The 15,535-nt window shown below is 42.7% G+C and overlaps 1 protein-coding gene across 4 annotated transcripts in view; it reads left to right on the top strand.

The window, feature by feature from the left end:
- Positions 1-15,535, top strand: part of LOC100875025 (uncharacterized) — a 131,242-nt gene that overhangs the window by 97,548 nt on the left and 18,159 nt on the right. For all 4 annotated transcript variants that reach the window (XM_076533998.1, XM_012282107.2, XM_076533999.1 and 1 more), the window contains exon 4: positions 4,226-4,282. In XM_076533998.1, coding sequence (XP_076390113.1) covers positions 4,226-4,282 — 57 coding nt within the window. The remainder of the gene's footprint in view (positions 1-4,225; positions 4,283-15,535) is intronic.

Below are 15,535 nucleotides of genomic sequence, written 5' to 3'. Positions count from 1 at the left end.
AAAATAATCGCCGCCAGCCGGCTCGCGAATGGCGCCGTTAGTAATTGGAAAAAGTCTCGGCTCACGTGCAAGAACGTCGTTTCCAGCGCTGCATTTCTTTCTCCTTTCCTCTTTCTCGCTGTTTCCTGCTTCTTCCGCAACCTTACCATCGGTTCTTCGTCACGAAGGTTACAGTTGCTATCCACTGGATTAAGGTTTCTTCCGGAGGAAACGTTTGTTCGGTTATCTTGACGAATGCGAGCTAGGATTTCGTAGGAAGGTAACTAGCATTCTTAGGACTCGATCTGAAAACTATGCCTCAGTTTATTCTAATAAAAAAGCAGCCTTCGATAGAACCGTAAAACGATATCCTTGACGAACTCCGTTTTTTAATATCTCGTCAGGTGCTCCTCAATGATTCATCGAACTTAGAAATGTTTTAGCACCGTTACTGGTCCAATCACGGACGTAAAATTTCTGTCGCGAGCTATTTTCGCGAGCGACCTCGACTCGCCTGAACTTCCGGGCGTAGCCAGCGGCAAGTTTCATCGGGCAAACGAGATTTTAATATTTAAACCTTGCCACGATACAATAAGTGTAATAAGCATAGAGAGACCGTTGGCCGGCTTACAAGAGACGACTGAAATATTAATGCTGACATTTTCGTTTGCTTTGCGGTGGTTCAACCGCACAACCCTCCTGTGCTCGCTTTGAAAAGGCTGCGGTTTCCGGGGAACGATATTACGTTCCGGCCATTCCAGTCGCGATATATTCTAATCGCGCTGAATTCGCCAGCGAGCTCGCGTTTTCCAACGTCTCCGTTTTTTTCTCTTCACGAACGGGTCACGCCGGCCAAACTCTATCCACGTTCTCCCGCTCGAATCGAAGGAGCACCATGAATACGAGATGCGGGATCCGGATACATCTAGTTTGCGTGGTACTGACCCTCTCATCAATTTTTAAGAACCATCACGTGTAATACGTATGCACCGTCGGTGAGCCGATATGGAAACCACGTTCTCAGATAGAATGCGCCAGGGGTGAAATCATGCCGCCACAACGCGCGTGAATAGCGATGAGAAATCGCTGCCGGAACAAACCGAGGATGCTTTCCTCCATAAAGAACTTCATCGGTTAATTTCACGATTCTATCAAATTAGCTTTACGATTCTTTCGACAACTTTTATAATTTGAGAAACGATTGCAACGATGCGAATATTGCTATCAATAATCGAACCATCTGGAAGAGTCCTATGATTAGAAACGAGCAGCTCTTTATGAACAGCACTCAGACTTTCAGCAATGAATTTTTCACACGAGCCAAAAATTTGATTTCGTGCAATCCGATCTTCCGATAGAATACGGTTCTCCGGCAAGCAAGTGGAAGACTATCGAGCTCACCTGTCCGCAACGCTGTCGACTAGCTGTACAGGTGTCTCGACCACGTAACCGGCTGAATGGAAATACGTGCACGAGAGGTGGCACTTTGCGAGCCACACACGGCTGACCTTTATGAATACCGAGGGAAGGGTGGATCGTGGCCGCAGACACGCGATTCCGGCCTGTCAGAAGGCAATCGTGTCGAATTAATAAGTGACCGGTCCGGTCGACATCGTGGAAATCGATGTCCGTCTACGGTGAATACGAAAATCTCGATGAGAAATATCAATCGCGTGGGGAGATTGATAGACAGGAGAATGGGCAAATTGTGATTATCGTAGCCTTATGGTTTGATGGATCGATTGCTACGTTCGATGACATTTACGATCAGTGTGATTCATTAAAGGTTAAATATCGTGAGTACAGAGCTTCCAATGGCGAAGGATCAACCTAGACCTATAGTGCCACTAAGTAGTCAAGGAGGCACTAAGCAAGTAGGGACACTTTGATTAAAATTAGATATTATAATTTTTTAGTGAAATTAAATTTGATGATCTAGTTCAAGTTCATACTTCGAAATCTAATTATGCTAAAGATTATGCAAGATGTTGAAAGCTATATGTTCAGTATGTTTCCTTGAAAGTCCCGTCATTTTTACAAGCAGTAAACAATTTAAAGGAACGATGGAGACGTGTTGAGAGCCCAATTCTCGAGCATACCGTGAATACTGCATAGGTGGATGTGCAAAACGTAACTGCTTTACGATCCTCCGGTGACTTTCAGCGCGGAAGAGGGTATCTCGTATTTATCGAGCTCCTCCATTAAAAAACCACCAGTCTTTACGAATTTGCCAAATTACTCTTAAATTCTGGATTTGTCAAATTTCGAGACTATCAAATTGGCAATTTACCAAATTCTTAGTTTCCAATGTTCCAGTCTCTCAGGTAGCCATTTTACCAAATTTCCAGACTCTCAAGTACCCAATTTATCAAATTCTTAATTTACAAAGTTCCAGTCTCTCGAATAGCAAATTTGCCAAATTTCTAGACTCTCAAATTACCAATTTACCAAACTCTCAGTTTCCAATGTTCCAATCTCTCAGATAGCCATTTTGCCAAATTTCCAGACTCTCAAGTACCCAATTTATCAAATTCTTAATTTACAAAGTTCCAGTCTCTCGAATAGCAAATTTGCCAAATTTCTAGACTCTCAAATTACCAATTTACCAAACTCTCAGTTTCCAATGTTCCAATCTCTCAGATAGCCATTTTGCCAAATTTCCAGACGCTCAAATAGCGAACTTAGCAAATTTCCAAATTTCTGTATCAAAATGGAGCCTCCTCCTCCACATCATCTACAGCGTAGCCAAAATAGAATAATTTGAGGTTAATACGAAACGAATCCCGCAGCAAATTATCATCTTAACGACTCGGATGACACTGATCGAAGCTGCTAATCAGGCGTCCGGTATTTATGGATCATAGGATCGTTTTAATCGAGTTTTTCCATAGGCAAGGGATACCGCCGTTGGGCAGCGTTCGCGCATTGTGACTAATGCACCTTTAGAAAAAAGTCGACGGTTGCAAGTAGAGACGAACGAGGTCGACGTTCATATTTAATGTAAACGTGTGCCAGTTTCCCGGCGGCAGTCCTTCGTTTAATAATGAAAACGAGCGCATCAAGGACCTCGCATTGTTCGTTTTTCAGAGGCGTACCGATGATCGTTAGACCGCGGTGCTCGCATTCCCGACGCCGTTTCCTTTTTCAGTTAGCCGCTCGCGTTGGATACACCAGCCTTCTACATATAACTTATTCCACGATTATGGTCGTTGTTTCTTCGTTTGATCCTCGGCCACCGGTTAATTGGCGGCTGAAAATCATTCACCGCTATTCCGACTGCAAATTCAATTTATACGCCGTATCAGTTTCTTTTCGCGACGATTTAACTGTAATTAAAATAAACGGATAATGAGTTTCGTTTCATGGAATCGCTGACCTTTTGTGTACTCAGGGAATTATATTAAATTGAAACGACTCGATAAATGCACCGTTCAAAAACTAGCCACTCAAATTCGTGCCAATTTGCTAATCTGTCGTCCGATCTCGCCGAAAAATTCTCTCAATCCAGCATCGTACCCCCATGGTTTCGGAGAACCATGCAGTCTGATTAAACTTTGGGTTCGCATCAATCAGCCAAATTATGCTAAAACGCAATCACATGGTCCCCTTTTCACGATTCTGAGAAACGAGCCGAATCGATATTCAAACAATCTATTTGCAGTAGGGGAAAAGGCTCGTGAAAAGGAGATGGTGGTAATTCAGAGCGAAGATGACCACTATACGTCACGGAAAGGGGACCTAGGGCGACCACCTACTACCCCCTGGGGGGCTGCAACTCACCCCTGAAACGACTGTATTCAGATAATCCCACCTTTTCCTTTACTCCCCTTTTTTTAGACACACATTTCAATACTGGTCAAGGATATCCGGCGCAAATACGACTGGAATCCCTCTGTTCGGGGAGGCTATGACATATGCGAAGGTTACACTGATTTGGCGAATGTGGAGGAATTTTGGGGATGATTTACATTAGTAATTTATATTCTTAAATGATTTATATTTATATTCTTAAAGTAACTTCTGAAGGTATATTGCGATTGTAATTGAGACATGCGTCGAATTGAAAGACATTCGTGAAGGAGCATGAATGATTTTTGTAAGGGAAACAGCTGAGGCTAGGTATCTCGCAGGCGTGGAAATAGTTTTCGGAATCGCATCTATCATTTTTACGAGAAAAAGCCGAGGTTTCCCGGCGGCTTTATAACGCGACGTCACTAACGAGGCCCCGTTGCACTTTTTGTTGCAGCCAGCGACGCGCTCGGCCGAATCGATAAGGAGCCAGCCTCGCCGGAATCCATACAAGGTGAGTTTGCACAGAGTTTCATCGTCCGTCTGTCGTCCGTTTCTCTCTTCTTCCTCTCTCTTTCTCCGTCTCTCTTTCTCCCGGCGATTCTCCTTTACGGTCTCTCTCTCTCTCCCTCGAGTCGCGATACGATTAACGTACCGAAGGGTTTAACCTTCGCCGATGGCAGCAACATAAATTTCACAAACGAATAATACGACACGGCGGACTGAGCGAAAGGCTCACAAGTATCGGCATTATAAATCCGCGTCGTTATTTCTTAGCCGGCTTTTTGCCGGCGCGGACCGGCAAGATCGAGCGCGGCCAACGTTTAATTGCAACGATGAGCTTTTACATTGTACACGCCGGACGCAGAAAATCCGTCGCGGGAAAGGAAAGGCCCTGATTGAGAAATTTTCAGACGACAAAGAAACCGAATGGACGGTGAATGGGCGAGGGAACGAGGGACACCGCCGCGGGGATTTTATTAATCGACCGCCGTGGAGAACGGGTCCGAAACCAGTCGTCGAATGATGATGCATCGTCATCCTCTTCGACTTCCAAACATTGCTTCATTCCCTCTCTGATCTAGGAGATGCATACTAAATTTAACATTTCGAAACCTCTACTATTTTGCTAACAAGTCACATAGGTTTTTATTAGGTCAAGTTGATCAATTACATAAGTTGACTAATTCCGTATAATTCATATTATAATACAAGTATAATAGTTATAGTTCATATGTGTCATATGTGATGTAAATGTACAGGGTGACTCATTTAAGACTGACCATCTATCTTGGTTGATATTGCTGATAGGAAATTGGGTCAAAATTATTCGGTATCAAAGAGTTGATCATACGATGTTAGTTTTTTAAGTGACGACGTCAAATACAAGTATATTAGGTATAGTTCATATGTGTCATATATGATGTAAATGTACAGGGTGACTCATTTAAGACTGACTATCTATCTTGGTTGATATTGCTGATAGGAAATTGGGTCAAAATTATTCGGTATCAAAGAGTTGATCATACGATGTTAGTTTTTTAAGTGACGACGTCAAATACGAGTATAATAGTTATAGTACATATGTGACATATATGATGTAAATGTACAGGATGACACATTTAAGACTGACCACCTATTGCTGACAGGAAATTAGGTCAAAATTGTTTGCTATCAAAGACTTGATCATCCGATATTAGTTTTTTAAGTGACGACGTCAAATACAAGTATATTTGTTATAGTACATATGTGTCACATATGATGTAAATGTACAGGGTGACACATTTAAGACTGACCATCTATCTTGGTTGATATTGCTGATAGGAAATTAGGTCAAAATTATTCGGTATCAAAGACTTGATCATACGGTGTCAGTTTTTTAATAAGTGACGGCGTCAAGGATATATGAAGGTCATCCTGTCATCGCCAAGTTATTCAGGTGACTTTTAAGTGCCTCACCCTGTCGAATACATTATAAGTTACTATTAGTAACAGCAATTTTAAGTGACTCTATGTGCTTTCATAATTGAAGTCCTTCTTGAAGTATCTAAAATATTTCTATAACTAAAAAAAGACAAGTATTAGAAATCCCGTGGACAGTTCGATGAAAAATGAAGAAGAGTGGCAGTTAAGTACAGCGTATTCAACGAGAAAGAGCGTAAAAAGAGAAGGGAACGAAGAGTGCAAGTGAAAAGAATAGACAGGTTTAAGGAGAACGAAGGGAAGAAAAATGGAGCGGGTGGCGATGGTGGCGCTAGGCGATCGGAAGTGTGTCAAATTACAGAGGCCTCTGATATTAATGACTCCTAATGACATGCCCCCCTTCTCTGTCCCTTCGTTCACCTGACCACTCGGATCCCCACCAACTCGCTATCTGATTTTCTCCTACCGTCTCCTTCGAGCTGCACCTCGATTCACGGAATCGGCATTAAAAATACAATTGCTAATTGACGAAGGCTAATGGCAATAAGACAAACAACGGGGCTAAATGCTATAAAGTAAAACACAGGTTGTCAATGACCCTCCCGGTCCTTCTGCCGTTTGTCCTCGTTTCGACGATCGTTCTGCTCGGTTTCTCAACCTCCGTAGATATACTGGGTCGAGCCGAAATCCTGGCGTTCTCGTCGGTCAGGAGGATCCTCTCGCGGTTAGTTACGACCGGTTCGGCATTTCCGAGACTCCGAGCGGGCATTTTTTGCCGCCCTTTCGGAGCTTTGTCCGATGCTCGATTTGCGACACGGAGCTTCAATGAAGCCGACTCCTCGCGTGCTGAATGGAGATCTCGGAACCCGCTGTCGATTTTTACCAAAACGCGGATTTTCGTATCGCTCTCGCCAGGAGAATGAAAGTCAACTTTTCCGAGCAGATCGCCCCTCGTTAAAATCCGTCACGTCTCCACCCTGACACGTTACGTTTCTGACATTCCAAATTAGTTCGATCAGCAGTATTGCTCGTATGCTGTCATTTCGAGAAGCCTGAATTATCTGCTTCTAGCGTTTTCAGATTTTTTTAGGTTGTAGGGAACGTCTTCGAGAATCGTACTGTTTTACGAGTTTGACGAAAAGCTAGCCGAAGGACAGGGCAGATAATGCCCCGAGTTAACAGGCAGGTTCTACGCCACGAAAGAATTCTTTGAGGAGAATGACAAACCGCCATGGAGCCGGTGCTCGCCAAGTATAATTGGTTTTATGACATACTTTACGTGGAAAAGGACCAGGGAGGGAGATCGCGTGAAACGCTCAAAGATTCTACCGCAGTATTCGTATAAAAAAGGGTCCTTTTACGAACTTCAAATAATATGGAACTTCTTTTACATTCTTACATAATTTGTAAGAATAATCTTACATTATTCTTTAATGTAAGAATTATATTGTATTTTATGTTATAAAAGTCATCACGTTGAGATAAGGAGACAATAATACAATAGTCGATTGAACAGCTGGATCCTGAATCGCGAACATTGTACGACAAAATCGATGTCGATTCAGTACGCCTCGTAATTTGAGAAACTGCCATATTTCGGTATATTTTTTTGGGGTATAATTAGCAACGGAGTAACGACGTCCGTCGACGAACAAGAAAGAGCCGCGACACGCGCGATCACGCTTTCCAATTTTCAATCCAGCCTTTTTGCAAGGTTCCGAACATTGTGCGATCATGACACGGCGGAACTTGTTAATTAAGCCCCGACGCGTCCCACGGTAACGACGAATTATCGGTAATTAACTTCTGCTCCTTGTTCAGGCTAAGCGCGGCCGACGACGCGTAAATTAATCGTGTTCGTGATCGGGCCGATTGCGAAATCGCCGCGTTCAAAAGCACGAACGTATCGTGCGGAATGCAAGCGACCCGCGATCGATATGATCCGCGGATGCTAATCGAATCGCTAATCGTTTATTCCTGCGTCGTACAGGCACACCTGTTCGACCAATATGGTCAGACCAGAGATTCTTTTAACGCGGTCTTCATGGAGATCTCTCGAACGGAGGAACGGCCCTCATCATACTTTGTAATGTAAACTCACGACGATATTTTTCTTCGTTCTTTGTCTTCTCTTCTCTCTTTTTCTCGCTACCGTACCCGTTTGCCTTTTTGCCGTCCACCCTTGTCCGTTTAATAAGGAACGTTATATAGTGATTACCCAAGAATCTACGCCAAACTTCCCAACCACTTTCAACGATTCCGCCCCTTTTTCCATGATAAAGGATATCGCGAAAAGGACTCGAAGATCGGTATTCATATGAGACCTCCTGTGCAAGCAGAGAAGCTCACGGTCAGCACTCCTGCGAATCAGCATATTCCGTTTACGGGACACTCTGTCGACGTTAGGGACGATAAAAGTCTGGAAATCCAGGGGAAAGCCGTGCCGCAGAATTTGAATTTGCTCCGGGGTGTGAATCGTCACCCTCGGACTTCGTCAACATTCGACGCGGGTCTGCCTTGTCACCCTCGATCCGAATAACAAAGTGAGGCTGCTTTTGCTGGAAATGCTCGTTAACGGCCTGCCAACGTAACCCCTTTTTACAATCGGATCGTTTGTCCTTCTTAGAAAGCCACCTCGAAGAATGAGTCGTCCGCGTTGATTGCGAGGAAACTTTCAGACTGCATTTCGGCAAATGAATCCGTGGAACTTTTGATCAGCACTGTTTATTTACTTGCTTCTTCTTCAGGGTACTTCCGGGACTTTTGAGGGAAGATGATACAGTTTTGGGGGTAGAGTAGATGAGTGTGATGATACAGAAATATTATGAGGTGGCGAATACGTTGAGGCATGTGACGAATATGAGGTGTTGTGGTTATGTGACGAGTATGAGGCATTGAGGTTATGTCGTGTGACGAGTATGAAGCAGTGAGGTTATGTCGTGTGACGAGTATGAGGCATTGAGGTTATGTCATGTGATGAATATGAGGTATTCATATTATGTCGTGTGACGAGTATGAGGCATTGAGGTTATGTCATATGACGAGTATGAAGCATTGAGGTTATGTCATGTGACGAATATGAGGTATTCATATTATGTCGTGTGACGAGTATGAGGCATTGAGGTTATCTCATGTGACGAATATGAGACATTGAGGTTATGTCATGTGATGAATATGAAGCATTGATATTATGTCGTGTGACGAGTATGAGACATTGAGATTATGCCATGTGATGAATACAACATGTTGAAAGCATGAGTCTGACCATTGATTACACAGATTGAACCCAAAATTCAATCGCAGTAAAAAAACGAGTCTGGTAGATCACCTTGCAACTGAAGTCACGTGACATGATATTGTAGTAAAAAGAGTTAATGTGTTTGGATATAACTCTACTACTATACGAATCTGATAGATCACCTTGCAAACTGAAGTCACGTGACATGATATTGTAGTACAAAGGGTTAATGTGTTTCGATATAACTTTACTACTATACGAGTCTGATAAATCACCTTGCAACTGAAGTCACGTGACATGATATTATACTACAAAGGGTTAATGTGCCTGGATGTAACTGTACACTTGCTCCAAGTTCTCTTGAAGAAAACAGAGAACACAGAAAATAGGAAATTTAAAATGGTATCAGTCGAAGCGATTTAAATGAAGTCAGTCTATCACTAGGCAGCAGCTGTTACCGAATTCTTCGAATTAGACGTTCAGATCGGTTTTTAGTCCGCGATTACGCGGAAAGGGAGGAGATCCAGAGGCGGGAAAGGACAAGTAGATCGACGAGGATGGAAATGTTGAATGTCACGCAACGGGGATCGGTTTCGCTTGGAATGCAAACGACCGCCGCGATAAACTCGCGCACGAGAAGAACCGGCCGATCGCACGGCCACGGAACCGATAATACGTCTTCCTGCTGATTTTGTTATTCAAATAGCAGCGAGGACCGAGGTGACCGTGGAAAACCGCTCTATTGAATGCCGAAACGGCTTCCCGAACCCTCCTGAGCTTCCATTCACGCCCGCCAATCCAGAACGTCCGGTTCTTGCGGCAACGTCCCTGGTAAAGCCGGTCGCTTAGTTGCAAAAAGCTTTACCGCGTATCCGCTCGATTCCCGTTAAGCTTGAAACGTCGATCGAGCACGAATTCATCTGGATACTTCGTTCGACCGGATGTTCTTCATCTGACACTGTTTCCGCGAAATTGTCCAAAGGGTGGCCCTTAATGACGATCACCTGCCCACGTGCAAAGTGAAACCTACACGAAATTATCAGAGTATCGCGTGATCTGACTGTGAGAATATAGAAAAGCTATGCCAGCTTGAAATTAGGGGTTGTAATTCTTTGTAGTTGAAGTCTCGTGACGCACCCGGTGCGTCAATTACATTTGTGATTAATTTTGTTTGAATAAATACGCTTTAATTTGGGGATGAAGTATGTTTTAATATTACTGTGATTAGTTTGGACGCACCTGACAAATCACACAAAGGGTTAAAATATTTCTCCTTCAATTATAATACTGTAATGGAGTGAACCTTGAGTATTAAGCTTGCTGTAGTGCTCTTATTTGCGGAGCTGATACCTTGCTACTTATCAGCGGATATATTTAAAATAGATACCGCATACGACTGACGTGAGAACTATACACAACGCAATAGACATTCCATTCAATAAGCGATATCAGAGTGTTAACGTCTTGAAATTCTCAGAGTTCCTCAAAGTAACTCTGCATTCGCTCTTTCATTAGGATCCCCAAAATACTGCTGCATCCCTAAAAATTATTTCCTTGAATCAAGTATGTATCGCGTATGAAACATTCAACATAAATCAGGAATAAAACAATTCGTAGCAAAGTAAATCGTGTTAGAGGAAACGGGAGCGAGTAGAATTTCTCGGAATGCCGGATAAAACAAGCTGCCGAAGAAAATAAGAAGTACCAAACCGATCAGCTCGAAGACGTTCTCTTTCTTCGACATATTTCTCACGGGCCCACCGACTTCCGTTCTCCTTTCTTGCCTCCCTCCAACACATCGAAGTGCTTCGAGTAATGGAAATTCTCTCAAAATTGAGAATACATAAAATACGTAAAATATAAAGGAAATCGTGTATGAAAATGACATCGTACGAGCGGTGGGTGTCGACACCATTGTTGCTCGTTTCGCAAAGACAACCGAGAGACAGAGACGGAGACTTGCAATTAGCAATTAAACCAATAAGTCTGCAATTGGTGATTCCATTAATGGGACGTACGTTCCCACAGATGGCGAAGACGTTTTTCGCCCATTCTTTTCCGTTGACAGTTCCTTTCGGCCGCCATCATCCCCAATTGCTTCGAGAACGTATAATTAGCACGTCCATCAGTGCTCGCGAGTTTGCTGCTGTTTATGTCCACCATTTTCTCGTTCTTTCCAGTTTATGGATTAACATCTGACGTTTGGAATCGACGGAAATTTTAGCGGATTATGGTGTCAGTCTTGTGATGGCTTTTATGGGCTGAAGTGGACATGGTTATTTTGTTGTTTGCTTGAGAATACTTTTCTAACTCTGGAATTTCCAAGTCTTCCAAATTCCCAGTCTCTCAAAGTTCTAATCTCTCAAATTTCCAATCTCCCAAATTCCCAATCTCTCAAAGTTCTAATTTCTCAAAATTCCAATCTCTCAAAATTCCAATCTTCCAAATTCCCAATCTCTCAAATTTCCAATCTCCCTAAATTCCCAAACTCTCAAAATTCCCAATCTCTCAAAATTCCCAATCTCTCAAAATTCCAAATCTCCCAAATTCCAAATCTCCCAAATTCCCAATCTCTCAAAGTTCCAATCTCTCAAATTTCCAATCTCCCAAATTCCCAATCTCCCAAAATCCCAATCTCCCAAGATCCCAATCTCCCAAATTCCCAAACTCTCAAAATTCCCAATTTCTCAAAATTCCAATCTCCCGAATTCCCAATCTCCCAAATTCCCAATCTCTCAAAGTTCCAATCTCTCAAAATTCCAATCTCCCAAATTCCCAATCTCCCAAATTCCCAATCTCCTAAATTCCCAATCTCCCAAAATCCCAATCTCCCAAATTCCCAATCTCTCAAAATTCCAATCTCCCAAATTCCCAATCTCCCAAAATCCCAATCTCCCAAGATCCCAATCTCTCAAATTCCCAATCTCCCAAATTCCCAATCTCTCAAAATTCCAATCTCCCAATTCCCAATCTCCCAAATTCCCAATTTCCCAAATTCCAAATCTCCCAAATTCCCAATCTCCCAAATTCCCAATCTCCCAAAATCCCAATCTCCCAAGATCCCAATCTCTCAAATTCCCAATCTCCCAAATTCCCAATCTCCCAAAATCCCAATCTCCCAAATTCCCAATCTCCCAAATTCCCAATCTCCCAAACTCCCAATCTCCCAAAATCCCAATCTCCCAAATTCCCACTCTCCCAAATTCCCAATCTCCCAAATTCCCAATCTCCCAAATTCCCAATCTCTCAAATTCCCAATCTCCCAAATTCCCACTCTCCCAAAATCCGAATCTCCCAAAACCCCAACCTCCCAAATTCCCAACCTCCCAAATTCCCAATCTCCCAAAACCCCAATCTCTAAAAATTCCAAAATTCCCAAAATTTCCCCTCTTCCCCACTCCAATAAAATTTCGCGTGCGTACATCGAAAACAAGGCTTTAATAAATTCGTGTCCGCGAGTGGGCGATCGAACGGACTGCCGATGGCGCACGGGTGTCCCACGCGTCGATTATACATTAATTAAACAATCAATATTTATTAAGCTTATTATCGGACACGGCGGCGGTGCAAGCCGGGTATTAATTCGATTCCGCGTCCACGGTGGGGCCCGTATTTCGCTTAATAGGCGCCATATTGTTCATAACGACGCAATAAATATGGACGTGACCAAATGAAGACGATAAATTGTCGAACGCCCCCGCTGTCGGTGCCGTGTGTCTCGTGTTCCCTCTTTCAGTCCTCTCTCTTTTACTCCTGTTTCTTCTTTCTCCTTCTTCGTCCTCACGATTCTTCCTGTCAAGGAGATGCTCTTTTAACCGAACGGTATTTACACCGGATATTAGTGTAATTTAATTGTTACCGCATTGTCACGATCCCTTACACGGCTTCGATCGCTCCAAGTAACGCGATACATTCATAAACTTAACGAACTAAGGTTTTAATATTTTTCATCGAAAGAAAAAGTACAATAAATTGTACAAAAAATTGAGATCATCGACGATGTATGTATTTCATTTTTTAAAATTATCTGCCTGTTATTATGATCTGTTTCTGACTTATGCAACCCCTTATATGAAAAGAAGAGGAAAATTGACTCTTACAAGTAGATAATTTAAATATGTTCTTGATGTTTTCCTTGCACCGACAACCGTGTTATCGAGCAATCGTTTAAACACCATTCCAACCCCTCGGCGAGAACCCGCTTCCGCTTCCACTTCCTGATCACTTATTATAATCAATTAGCGACCAGCTATCTGCCATCGACTGCACGAAACGCCGCATTCTATGGGGTGCAACCCTCCTGATTTTTTTATACACCAGTCTTATACCGGTTTCGAGGGTGGCTCGGCAACAGGCTGATGAGTAGTCGGATCCTCGCAGCACTTTTTTACCCTCGTACCCCTTGTCGTTACCTTTCACCGTCGCGACGAAGGCTTCACGTTCTTTCTCCCGACATTTCTGCTTAAAGTAAAAGTACAAAAAATAACTACACAATGATAGTAACTCAGGAACGCAATATTAATCAAAGTAGGTTGGGTTAAATTTTGTTGTGCTCCGAATCTACATATTTCTAAATTTGTAGAACTTGCGATGAATAACGTATGTAATACAAAAATAAATTTAACCTGTTCCTGTGCTTTAACGAGTCTCACTCGTGACGCACTTACATCTCAAATGTGATAAACCTTACTCAAATTTTGAATACTCTTCAACTTGAAATTTAAGTCCAACTATAAGTTGCATTATCAAGGACCCCTGAATATAAAATACTCACATTTTAATTTTCTTTGTTCGTTTTAATGTTATAGCCCTGAATGGTTAGTCTTGACTGACGCATCTGATAAATAAGTGGCACGGGAAGGGGTTAATGTAAATATAAATGTAAAGTAAGAATGAATGTAGTGTAAAAATAAATGTAAAGTAAAAATGAATGTAGTGTAAAACTAAATGTAAAGTAAGAATGAATGTAGTGTAAAACTAAATGTAAAGTAAAAATGAATGTAAAAATCTGTATGTGAAATACTGGAGCTAATAACAAGTTGGAGGCAATGAGCAACGAAAGGAAGGACGGAGCTCAACGAATGCCAGAACAGTGGAGATGGAGCTCGATAATACATTTAATTACTCTCTTCGGAGGGGTTGGTCTTTCCACAAGGATGACCACTACAAGCTTATATTCCCGTGGAGACGCGTAACGGCGCCGTTTACCTGGCCGCTTTGTCTTTTGTCCTTTTGCCACAATTACCGTCGTCTAGACGCGGCCTTCGTTTCTCCGCGAAAATGACAATTACATAGCGCCAGGATCGCTTGGTCGACCGTTTCGAGAAAAGAAACGATCCGTTCTCTCGTCCTCCGAGGAACGCCTCCGCCAGAAGCTTCCTTTTCTTTCCTCTGGCTATATTCCGCTCGACGGAACAGCGAAACTTTTATACCTTTAAATGAACCGTCTGCATGTGCAAGCTGGAATGGTGTCTCGAAGGAATCTAGTTCCGGAAATAATCTTGAACGACGTTCTTCGAAACGAAATTTCCGGATACCGAATATTCCTGCAATATCCGTCGGAAATGAACTTTACGAAAGAATAAAACATGCACGAAGCGTAACCAAAAGTTTCTGCTTGCAAATTGCCGAATGGTATCAAACATATATCACACGTTCCACTTTTTGTAGTCTCGAAGTTTAGGATCTGTTTAACAAACTTTCTCTTTTATTATTTCTCTTTTTGCTGACTTATGTTCACTCCTTTTTTTTATTGTTACAACTTTCCGTCTGCCTTGTTTTTCGATGGCTTAATGGCCGACTATCGGGTTTCTGCAGAAGCGTAAAAGGGACTTCGAGGTCGCGATACGTCTTTCTCTTTCTCTTCATTGTGCAAAGGAGCCTACATCTGCTTTACGATTTCAGTCTATATTTCTCTTGCACCCTTAGCTGTAAATCCTCATCATGCAAAAATCACAAATTAAAATTTGGAAATCTACAAACTAAAATTCTGTAACTATCACAGATGCATAAAAGAATCTAAAGAAGTATAGCTCGAAAAAAAATTGCAAATGTTCCGATATTAAAAAGGAATGAAAAGTGAAATAGAAATCAGAATGGAAGGCAGATCCACTTTAGTTTTCTCATTACGAGCCGTATCCCAAGCTCGATTAACCGTGTCCAGGGGTGAAAAGTATGGTTTCCCATATCCCGTTGAATTTCCTTCTGGCACGGAAAGAGGCGTCGCGACGCAGAGGGCCGATAGTTGAAGCACGATCGGCCGGAAGCTAATAAAAAAGCTCTGCGGCCGCCTGATAAGCCTGAGGGTATTTCACACTCGGACAGCCCTTGTATCGTCGAAGGACGCTAATGTAGCGTTATTTAACTCGGTTAGGTGTCCCTCCCCTTTGGCGGGGTTGGCTCGCAAGCAGCCCCAGGAAAAATCCGGGGGTGCTCGCCGTCCCGTGAAAACACTGTGGGGGCGGTGACACGCATAAAATAGCGAGCAAACCCCGTTTAGAATGAGTCAGGTGTTCGCCATAATTTTCGGAGGGTTACAAATCAGTCAACCATACTTTTACACCAACTTCCAGATTTATGCAGATTAATCATTCCTTTTGGGTGACA

Source organism: Megachile rotundata, chromosome 7 (genome assembly GCF_050947335.1).
Source record: "Megachile rotundata isolate GNS110a chromosome 7, iyMegRotu1, whole genome shotgun sequence".
Classification (NCBI taxonomy): Eukaryota; Metazoa; Arthropoda; class Insecta; order Hymenoptera; family Megachilidae; genus Megachile; species Megachile rotundata.
This window is presented reverse-complemented; position numbering and strand designations above follow the sequence as displayed.